At 56.8% G+C, this 10,129-nt stretch overlaps 1 protein-coding gene across 1 annotated transcript in view; it reads left to right on the forward strand.

Moving 5' to 3' along the window:
* CACNA1A (calcium voltage-gated channel subunit alpha1 A) overlaps positions 1–10,129 on the forward strand; it is a 181,704-nt gene that overhangs the window by 144,724 nt on the left and 26,851 nt on the right. Inside the window, exons 33-37 of the mRNA XM_077765843.1 lie at positions 4,380–4,496; positions 4,839–4,904; positions 5,076–5,191; positions 6,536–6,686; positions 9,739–9,866. Coding sequence (XP_077621969.1) covers positions 4,380–4,496; positions 4,839–4,904; positions 5,076–5,191; positions 6,536–6,686; positions 9,739–9,866 — 578 coding nt within the window. The remainder of the gene's footprint in view (positions 1–4,379; positions 4,497–4,838; positions 4,905–5,075; positions 5,192–6,535; positions 6,687–9,738; positions 9,867–10,129) is intronic.

Raw genomic sequence — 10,129 nt, forward strand, 5'->3', positions numbered from 1 at the left:
AACTGCCCCCCGCCCCCCCGCTCCCCCTCCATCTTCAACATCTGCATCTAGAATCCGGTTGGTCTTACTTCTTTCTGAAGTCTAAATGCCTTACATTAACTGTGAACGCATTTTCCCGTATCAGCACTGCACGTCCCGCCCTGGGCTTTCTGGACTTGGGTTGCCTGATGCATCCCCCTTCCCGGCACCCCTACCCTGTCTGTCTGTCTTCCCACCCACCCCCTCCCTCCTCATTTCTGCAGCCTCTCTCTCTCTCTCTCTCTCTCTCTCGTTTTTATTGGGTTCTGAATTAGGCTTTTCTATCTGGGTTGGTTTTCGTCTTTTGCAAAGAAATGGGTGGTTTTGCCCTCTGGGGCACTTCCCGTAGGACTAACCAGCCGGCTGGGTCTCCCACCCCACGCGTCCCTACACTCAGAGCCCCCAGGACACCCAGTCACCGCTCCTGTCCCCTGATCAGCAGGAAACTCCAGGCCCATGGGTGTGACTGGCCAGAGACGTCAGTCTCCAAGCCCAAGGAGGAGGTCTGAGGGCTGGGCAGCAGACAAAGACTCTCAGACAAGGGAAACGCGGAACAGAAGGGCCCGGACTCCACCTGGCCAGACCAGACCCTCTCCCGGAGCCCTGGCCTTCACATGCTCATGTGCCCTCCATACACACGGTCACGGCACACGTGTGCCCTCGCCCCTTTCCCGCACGCACACTCTCTCTCCCTCTCTCTCTTCTTGTGTTCTTCCTCCCTCGCCTCTCCCGTGCACACACACACACACATATGCACACCTGTCCCTCCCTGTCACACCCACCCAGCCTGCACACACATGCCCCTGCCACAGCATACACCATCTCACTTACTCGGCTCCTTGCTCACTTCTCACTCTGGTACATTCCACCTGCCTCCGCCTCGCGCCCACCATCTCTGAGCCCCTCTGAAGGACTCCTGCCAGTGCCACGTGCAGCCATGCAGCAAACGTTGAATGAACACAAATGCGGTGCCCCAAGTGGAGGGGGGGCTGGAGTGGACACCGTCACTGCCACCCCCTCACATAAAGTCGAAGTGGGGAGGCCGGGCATCGGTCAGATAGGCACTCAGACCCACCTAAAGGTATAACTGGGTTATGAGCTAAAGAATGAGCAGTGTTAACAAGACAGAAGAGTGGAGGGAAGTGCATTTGAGCCCCAGAACAGTACGTGCAAAGGCCCTGTGTCAAGAGGAATCACGCAGGGGTCAGGGTCTGCAAGTTGAGGGAGTGTGGCTGGAGCAGAGAGAGCGAAGGAAGGCTGACCCAGGAACAGTGAAGAGGGCAGAAGGCAATAAGCCCCTGGGGCCTAGTAGAAGCTTGGGAGCATTTAGAGCAGGGGCAGTGTCAGAAGTGTGAGTAGACAGGATGGCCGAGGCTATAAGGCAGTGGCTGGGGGGTGGGGGGGGTGCTGTGGGCCAGAGAGGGGCACCAGGAATCCCAGCGAGAGGGGACTGGCCATCTGTGCAGGGGCTCCTCCAGGACCTGGGGATGGATTGGGTCTGGGCTGAAGGAGAAAGGTGCCTGGAGAGCTCTGAGTCTGGCTTGAACTTGGGGACAGAGTTTAGGGAATGCCAGAAGGAACATGCTGGGGGGAGAGGACAGGCGTAGAGCACAATGGTGGCGGGCTTGAGGTGCCTTTAAGAGCACCCTGGAGGAAGTCAGGGAGGCGAGTGGTTATGGGGCCTGGAGGCCAGAGGCCAAGTCCGCTCAGGTGGGGTCGGCCAGGGGCAGGATTATCCCCGGAGCCCTCAGGTGGCTGGCTCCCATGTCCTGAGCTCTTGCGCCCCTGAGCACCACAAGCCTTCGGGGCCTGCATCCCACCCCACCGCCCTTGAACCAGGAGGCACAGGGCAGGCTTGAAGGACAGCACAGCTGCTCCTTCTGGGCTTCGGGGTGGAAAGGTGGGAGCCAGGAAGAGGCAGTCGCCAGTTCTGCGAGCACTTGAAGGACTCGAGGCAGAACCCAGAAGAGACGGAGGGTGGACGAGGGCAGATGAGTCCCCTTCCCCTACCCAGTCACCTGGACCTCTCTCATCTCCACCCCCCTACCTCCCCCATGTGTCTCCTCCCTCAGCTCCAAGAAGGCCAGCATGCTCTCTGCACGCGGCTCCCTGCGAAGCCGCCTTGCTTCTCCCGCATGGTGGCAGGCTTTCCCCCTCCCTGGCTCTGCCCCCAGGCCCCGAGGCTGCTCCAGGGCCCGCCTGCTTCTGCATGATGGACAGAGTTCACATGTTATGACCCGCCCAGTGAAGGGATGGCTTGTACTCTGGGGTTGGCCGGGAGGGGCTGGTGACACCCGGGCCATCGGCCCCGTCCCCAGGTAGAGCTGGGTGGCCAGGCAGGGCTGGGAGTCAGGTCAGTTGGGCACAGGGGGTGACTCTCAGCTGAGTGAGCTGGGTTTGGGAGCTTATTCGAGGCCCCTGGGACATTCTCACGGTGGTTGGGCCCAGATGGTCAAGGTAGGATCTCCCGGCCCCTGCCCCCATCCTAGAGGCCTAAGGGCCAACTGATGTGTCCCCAGATGCGCCCTAGATTTGGCCAGGAGATCCAGAGGCCTCTTGGCAGCCCCAGAAATCCCGTGGACCCCCCATCCCTGCCTTTCGGCTCCCAGGCCGGAGCTAGTACAAGATGCAGAGCTAGTAGCTGGGAAGCCCCCCCAGGAGCCACCTAGCAGGAGGCCCGCAGACTTCATCGTCCAGACTTTTGAGAACCAAAGGAGTGCTGTGACTGTCCGGGCAACCTATGGGGTCACCCCTGTGCCATTTGGGGGCTGAGGGCCAGGCCAGCGCCCATCTTGCTACCTGGCCTGTATCTACAGCTCCTCCAACCCCCAAGAGCATGTTCCTGTTAACGCCCCCTGCCTCCAATGCTGGTTGACTGACCAGCGAGGTTTCCGAGTCCACCCGAGGCCGGGCCCTCTGACTCCCAATGCTTCTGGCATCGAAGCAGATGCCGCATGCCAGGAAAGCAGGTGCCGTTTCTAGAACGCGGGGACCTGGCAACCCGGAGAGGGCACGTGTGGCCTGTTCTAGTGGGGCCACATCTGAGCCCCAACTAACTTTTGCCAACCTGGATGGCCCAGGCTTGCCGGAAAGCCAGATTTGGGGGAGAAGTCTGATTTTTGAATACTGGCAACCATGTTTAATCGCAACAAAACAAAAGCTGCTCAGGCCCGGCAAGTCAGCTTCATCAGCCAGATTTGGTCCATCGGTGACTTTTAGCTTCCTGTCCCCCCACGGGCGACCCTGAGGCCCCAGCAGACACTCACGCCCCCATCTCCACCTGGTCCCCTTCCCTGGGAAGTTCTCCCGGCTGGGGCGGGAGGAGGTAGAAGCAGTGATGAGACAGGGTCCACCCAGGGAGGTCCTGGGGGCAGGGACAACCCCACCTCCAGCACCGGCCCCTCGGTGGGCCCGGGCTGTTTGCGAGCTCACCCACCCACGGGCGGTGCGTACTTCCTGCTTCCCGCAGGCCTGGTCCCGAGCTACTCCACCCAGCCCCAGAAGCTGAGAAGCCATCCCTGAGAGGGGGGAAAAGGGCCCCAAATGCATCTTCTCCGACTCAGCGGGCAGCGAGGACTCGCCCTGCAGCCGACCAGCCCCAGCTCCCTCCCGTCCTCCCCATTCCCGCTCGCCAAGGGGGTAAGAAAAGATGCTCTTCCGCTTCTCCGATTGGCTCGAGCCGCTGCTCCTCTTGGCCGTGGGGTGAGGTCAGGGCGGGCAGGAGCGGGTGGGCAGCTCGGCAGGGCAGGGCAGGGCAGGGTGCCCGTTGAGTCCCACGACAGATGCATTTCTGGCCCGGAGCGTAACGTGCCCTGGGGCCCCGCACATGTCCGCCAGGCCCGAGCGTGCTGGCTAACCCCCACCCCGCCCTGGTGTTTGTGCATCGTATGCGTGTGACGGGTTCGGCAACTTGACCTGCTTCTGTCCTATCCTCAGTGCATTTGGTTGTTGGGAGAAACAAAAACCATCTCGATTATTTTCCTGATTGGATGATTCGGATATATTTTCTTTTCCTTGTTCTTTTGTTATTTCTTCCCCACCCCCACCACCCGGTTCCTTTCTCTTCCTTCCTTTTTCTTTCCTTTTCCCTGTTGCGGGTGGGTTGGCTGGGAGGGTTTTTGCTTTTGAGTTGCCTTCCTCTTCCCCCCGACCCTTCCCCTCCCTCACCTCCCAAACTTTGTTCCTTTTTCAACGTTTTTTCCTCCGCACCATTGCATTAATAGTGCTTTCTCTCCCTCCTTATTTGGGGTCTGGCTTGCTTTTCCTGTTGGTTGGCTTCATGTAGGGGCCTCTGTGAGTGGTGACGGCTCTGAGCCCCTGGGGGTGGGTGAATGGTCACCCTTTTCTCTCCGTCTCCCCAGAATAACTTCATCAACTTGAGCTTCCTCCGCCTCTTCCGAGCTGCCCGGCTCATCAAACTCCTCCGTCAGGGTTACACCATCCGAATTCTTCTCTGGACCTTTGTGCAGTCCTTCAAGGTGAGCCCCAGAAGCCAGCCTAGGGCTGAGAAGATCATACCCCCACCCCTGCTCTGGCTGAGAGTACACATCAGGTGGAAACGCCTGTGTGGTGCACTTTGCTGAGAATCTGTTTCTCTATGCTGCCTGCCCCTGGGGCGGCTGGAGAGCTCCAAGGGGAACCCCCTGATGCCCTGTGGCCATGGCCTCAAGAGGCCCACCAGGCCCTGACACCTCTCTGGCACAGCCTGGGACCCCCCAACCCCGTGGGGCGGAACGTGGGGACAAGGGAGGGAAATGGTGTGGGTAGGAGCCCCCAACCCCATCCCCAGCACTCTCCTTCACTGCCTTCCTTCCCACCAGGCCCTGCCCTATGTCTGTCTGCTGATTGCCATGCTTTTCTTTATCTACGCCATCATCGGGATGCAGGTGAGTGCCCACCCCTGATGTTCTCAGAGCCCTCCCTAGGAGGGCCACTGTCCTCAGGCTGGGGTGGGTCTGGGAAACCCCGTTTGGAGAGGCAGCCGTGGGATTGAGTGGGGTTTCCCTGGACCCACTGAGGGCATGGCTGCCCCTGATCATCACGCTCCGGTTCCCCAGGTGTTTGGCAACATCGGCATCGATGTGGAGGATGAAGATAGTGATGAGGATGAGTTCCAAATCACTGAGCACAATAACTTCCGGACCTTCTTCCAGGCCCTTATGCTTCTGTTCAGGTGAGAGAGGGGACATGCTTTTCACCCTCCTATTGGGGGGGCGTGTCCTCTCCCTCTTCTTCTGGTGGGGGCGTGTCCTCTTCTTTCTGTCCAGTGAGGCTTGGGCTAGGCTTGGGGGGGCCCGGGGACACTGGCTGGGCCAAAGCTGAAGGCCCTGGGACTCAAGTGCAGAAGGTATTTTCAGACATTACCTCACTGAATCCTGACCAGCCTGTGAGGTGGGGATTCCTGGCAACCCCATCTGACAGGTGAGGAAATCGAGGCTTATAGAGTCTGAGGCGTCATTTTCACTCCTGGCTGCCCATTAGAGTTCCTTCATTTGCTCATCAGAGATTTACTGAGCACCTACTGTATGCCAGGCATTGCAGAAGGCATTGGCAGCAAAGCAGAACGAGATAGTCTCTGCCATCGGATGCTTCTATTCCCATGGGGGAGAAAGGCCATCAGTGAGCTAATGATGGAGAGTGCTAGAAGGGGCTAAAAAAGGTTAAGAGGGAAGTGGAGGCACAAAAGAACAAATAATGTGTGATTCCACTTATAGGAGGTACCTAGAAAGGGCAAATCCATAGAGAAGAAACAGTGGACTAGAGATTGCCAGAGGCTGCACGACTGGACAGTGGGGAGCTAATGTTTAAAGGGGACAAGTTTCCAGTTTGGGATGGATGAAAGATTTCCAGAGGTGGGCAGCAGTGATGAGTGCACAGCATTGTGGCTGTACTGAGCGCCACTTAACTATACCCTTAAAAAATATCTAAAATGATCAAGTTTATGTGATGTATATTTGGGTACAATAAAAAAATTTAATTTAGCAACAACTAAAGGAATGGACGCTGGTAGGTCACACTTCCCTGGAGGCAGGTGACACGTGAAAGAGCTGAAGGAGGGAGCCATGTGGATGTGTGAGGAAGGGCAATCCAGGCAGAAGGTATAGCAAGTGCAAAGGCCCTGAGGCAGGAACACGGTTGTCATGTTTGGGGACAGCAAGGATCCCAGCGTGCCTGGAGCAGAGGGACCCAGTGGGAAGGTAGTAAGAGATGACTATCGTCTGGAGGGACAGGACCTTTTATAACATCCCTACATTCCCAGGTCCCACCCCAGATCAATTGAAACCAAGTCTGTGGGAGTGTGGCTTTGGCACCATCATTGTTGAAATGCTCCCCATGAACTTTAATGCACAGCCAAAGGATGAGAATCACCTGTCTTAGGTCCCAAAGAGAAAAGGTGACTTACACTCGACTTGAACTCATGCCAATCCCATCTGGAGCCCATGCTCTGCTTCCCTGGGGGGGTATTAGTGTCCAAGGCTGGGTGCCCAGGTCCCTGATGCCCCCTCTCTGTTCTCAGGAGTGCCACCGGGGAGGCCTGGCACAACATCATGCTTTCCTGCCTCAGTGGGAAGCCATGCGATAAGAACTCTGGCATCATGACTCCCGAGTGCGGCAATGAATTTGCCTATTTCTACTTCGTTTCCTTCATCTTCCTGTGCTCATTTCTGGTGAGTCTGTGGACATGTGGGCGTGGGCCTCCTGACCCAGCTCCCGCTCAGGGGCGTGGATTTCTCTAGACTATGTCTGGGTCACGGGTTTGCTCCCTCCACGGTGTCTCTGAGCCAGCCGGGGATCAGGTTAACCGGGGTTTCTCAACGCCGGCGCTGTTGACGCTTGGGGCCGGCTCACTCTCTGTGTTGAGGAGCCTCGTGCGTTCAGACACTGACGGTGTCCCTGGGGATTGCGGGGAAGGACAGAGCCTCCCCCGCCCGAGAACCACTGGGTTACGTTGAGGGAAAAAGTGGCGGCGCTGAGTGCTGTTCCCTCGGCCAGTCTACGTACCCAGGATAATAGTTACGTTCTCCCCTCTCCCTGGAGCAGGATCTCTTAAGCAGAGGAGATTTAATGCAGGGATCGGCTACACGGGGGTGAAAGAGAAATAGAAAACACTGAAGCCACCCAGAATTCCTGGCTGCGGGAAGGCCAGGACTGGAGAGTTAAAAGGAAAAGAGGGTGCATTGACCCAGCCCCACGCCCCGGGGCACCGCTGAGGGGGCGCCAGCACCATGGCCGTTTGCTCCCCCCATTGCAGGCAGTGATGGTTTCCTGTGGCTGCTGGTGAAAAAGGACCACAAACTGGGTGGCTTAAAGCAACAAAGCTTTAGCCTCTCACAGATCTGGAGGCTAAAACCCATCAAGGCATTGGCAGGGCCCTGCTCACTCTACGGCTCCAGGGGAGAATCCTGAGACTCCTTCTTCCCAGGCCTCTCCCAGCCTCTGACAGCCCCAGGCGCTCCTTGGCTGTGGCCACCTCCCTCCAGTCTCTGCCTCGGTCTTCACATGGCCGCTCCCCTGTGTGTCTGTGTCCAGATTTCTCTCTTAGGGGGACAGCAGTCCGATCAGATCAAGGGCCCGCCCTGATACAGTATGACCTGTTCCTAACTTGATGACATCACCAAAACTCCTTTCCCAAGTAAAGTCACATTCACAGGTACCAGGCATTAGGATTTGAAGCTGTCTCTTTTTTTTTTTTTTTTTAAATGTTTTATTTATTTCTAGGAGAGAGAGAGAGAGACAGCGTGAGCAGGGGAGGGTCAGAGAGAGAGGGAGTCACAGGCTGAAACAGGCTCCAGGCTCTGAGCTGGCAGTCAGCACAGAGCCCAACGCGGGGCTCGAACCCACGAACTGTGAGATCATGACCTAAGCGAAAGTCGGCCGCTTAACCGACTAAGCCACCCAGGCGCCCCTGAAGCTGTCTCTTGAGGGGGACACAGTGCAACCCACAGTTCAACCCGCAGTGCAGCAAAAGGAGTCTCTTCTCCTGCCCTTCCCGGTCTGGTTTCCTGACCGTGGCTCCCACCGGCAGGATATAAGAAGCCAACTGCCGAGGGAGTGCAGGAGATGTACAGACCCCGGGCATCTGACGTAAAAGCCCAGCACCCTCTCCCTCTTCACACCAGCGGCCTCACACTGAGAGGTTTGCAGCCTCTACCTCCCAGCATCTACAGCTGTTGACCCAAAGGGTCCATTGTCCAGTTCCAAATTCCCAGAAGGGTCTGAAAGGGCCAGCCCAGCCTCTGGTCAAATGGCCACCCTTGTCCACACAGCTATGGGTACGTGTGGGGACGACGTCTTATAATACAGCCCATCTTGGAAGGGCAGGCCCCCGGAGGCCATCTGCACTTAACCATCACCACCCCCCCAAAGGGCACGGATTTCTTTTTTGTTCACTGCTAGATCTCCAGCACCTAGGACAGCGACTGGCACGCAGCAGGTGCTCAATTGGTATCATGAAAATGAGTTAAAAATTGAGTCACTGAAGTTAGGGACACCGAGGATTATGGGTTATTTGTGAAGCACCTACTATGTTTACATCTCAGCATTTATTTAATACCTACTACATGCCAGGCCGGATGCCAGGCACTGGGGTACGATGGCAGAACACGGTTCTCCAGTCTGCAGGGGTGATAGGGAGATAAGATGGCAGATAATAGCTATATGGTCTGATATGTGCTGTGATGAGGGGATTCAGATTGAGGGAAGGAAGATTTCAAAGAGTGGCCTGCAGGGATGGTGAGCAGGCGCCAGAACCGTTTTAATCAAGTTGGTTGAAGGCAGCAGAAACTTGACTGAAGTAAGCAGCATACACGAGTTCACGGACTCGTGTAACTGAAAGGTCCAGGCGAGGCTGGAGCCAGGCAGGCGGACCCCATCCTCTGCTCTTCTCCACACAGGCTGCGTTCTCAGACTTTCTCCTTGTGGAGGCAAAATGGCAGCCTGAGTGTCAGCACAGATCCCAGGGAAGGCCTTCATTGGCCACCTTGGGTCATGTGCCCCTCCCTAACCAATCACAGACCTGGGTTACATGGCCATAAAATGAGGATTGGCCACACCCAGGTACAGCCTCTTAAGTATAAAGGAGGCAGTTCCCCAGACGCTGCTACCCATGGGGAGACAGATCATGATGTTGATTAAAGGAGCAACATTTGCAAAGACTTAGAGGCAAGATGATACAAGCTAAGGGCTGGAAGAAAATGTGAAAAGGTGGCACTGGATGCAGATGGCAGCAGGAAGATTCACCCATCCATCCATCCACCCACCCACCCACCCATCCACCCATCCATCCAAGAAAAATTTGCTTACTGTGTGCTGGAGCTGGGAATACAGCCCACAAGGAGCACTCACTTTGGCCTTGTTGGGGGATAGGTGTGGGAAGATTTGGGGTCATGGCGGTCCCGTGAGGTTGGCCCCCATTTCACATGGCCTCTCCCCCTTCTCTCTCCAACTCTGTCTGTCCATCATTATTGGTCTTTGTCTCTTTGTATTTCTCTCTGTCGCCATCTTTGCCTCTCTCTGTCCCGTCTCCATACCCCCATCTGTTTCTGGGCTCCCTGTGTGAGTATGTGTCTTTCCTCTCTACACACCCCCATCTTTCTCTTTCTCTGTCTCCCTTTCCCCATCTCACCTCTCTCTCTCTCTCTCTCTGTGGGCCCCTGTGTATGTGTGTTTGGGTGTGTCTCGCTCTCCCCCACTCCCTCTTGGACCCCGGGGTCCCCACAGATGCTGAACCTCTTTGTCGCCGTCATCATGGACAACTTTGAGTACCTCACCCGAGATTCCTCCATCCTGGGCCCCCACCACCTGGATGAGTACGTGCGTGTCTGGGCCGAGTACGACCCTGCAGCGTGGTAAGGAGTCACCCGAGTCCTCCAGCCACATGGCCCGCCTTTCTCTGCCACTAAAATGCCCTAGGCTATGTCAAGGCCCAGACTTTGGGCCACTGGGTCCCTAGGGAGCTAGCTGGGATCTCAGAGGGGGGTCAGCCTAGAGGGAAGAGAGGAGTCAATGCCCTCACAATCGGTTGGCTACCACCCCTGCCCAAGCCCCAGGCTTCCTGGGAGATGAGAGGAGTTGAGTATTGAGGATTTTGAGAATTTTGCCTCCCGTGAAT

Source organism: Crocuta crocuta, unplaced genomic scaffold (assembly GCF_008692635.1).
Source record: "Crocuta crocuta isolate KB4526 unplaced genomic scaffold, BGI_CrCroc_1.0 scaffold693, whole genome shotgun sequence".
Lineage (NCBI taxonomy): Eukaryota > Metazoa > Chordata > Mammalia > Carnivora > Hyaenidae > Crocuta > Crocuta crocuta.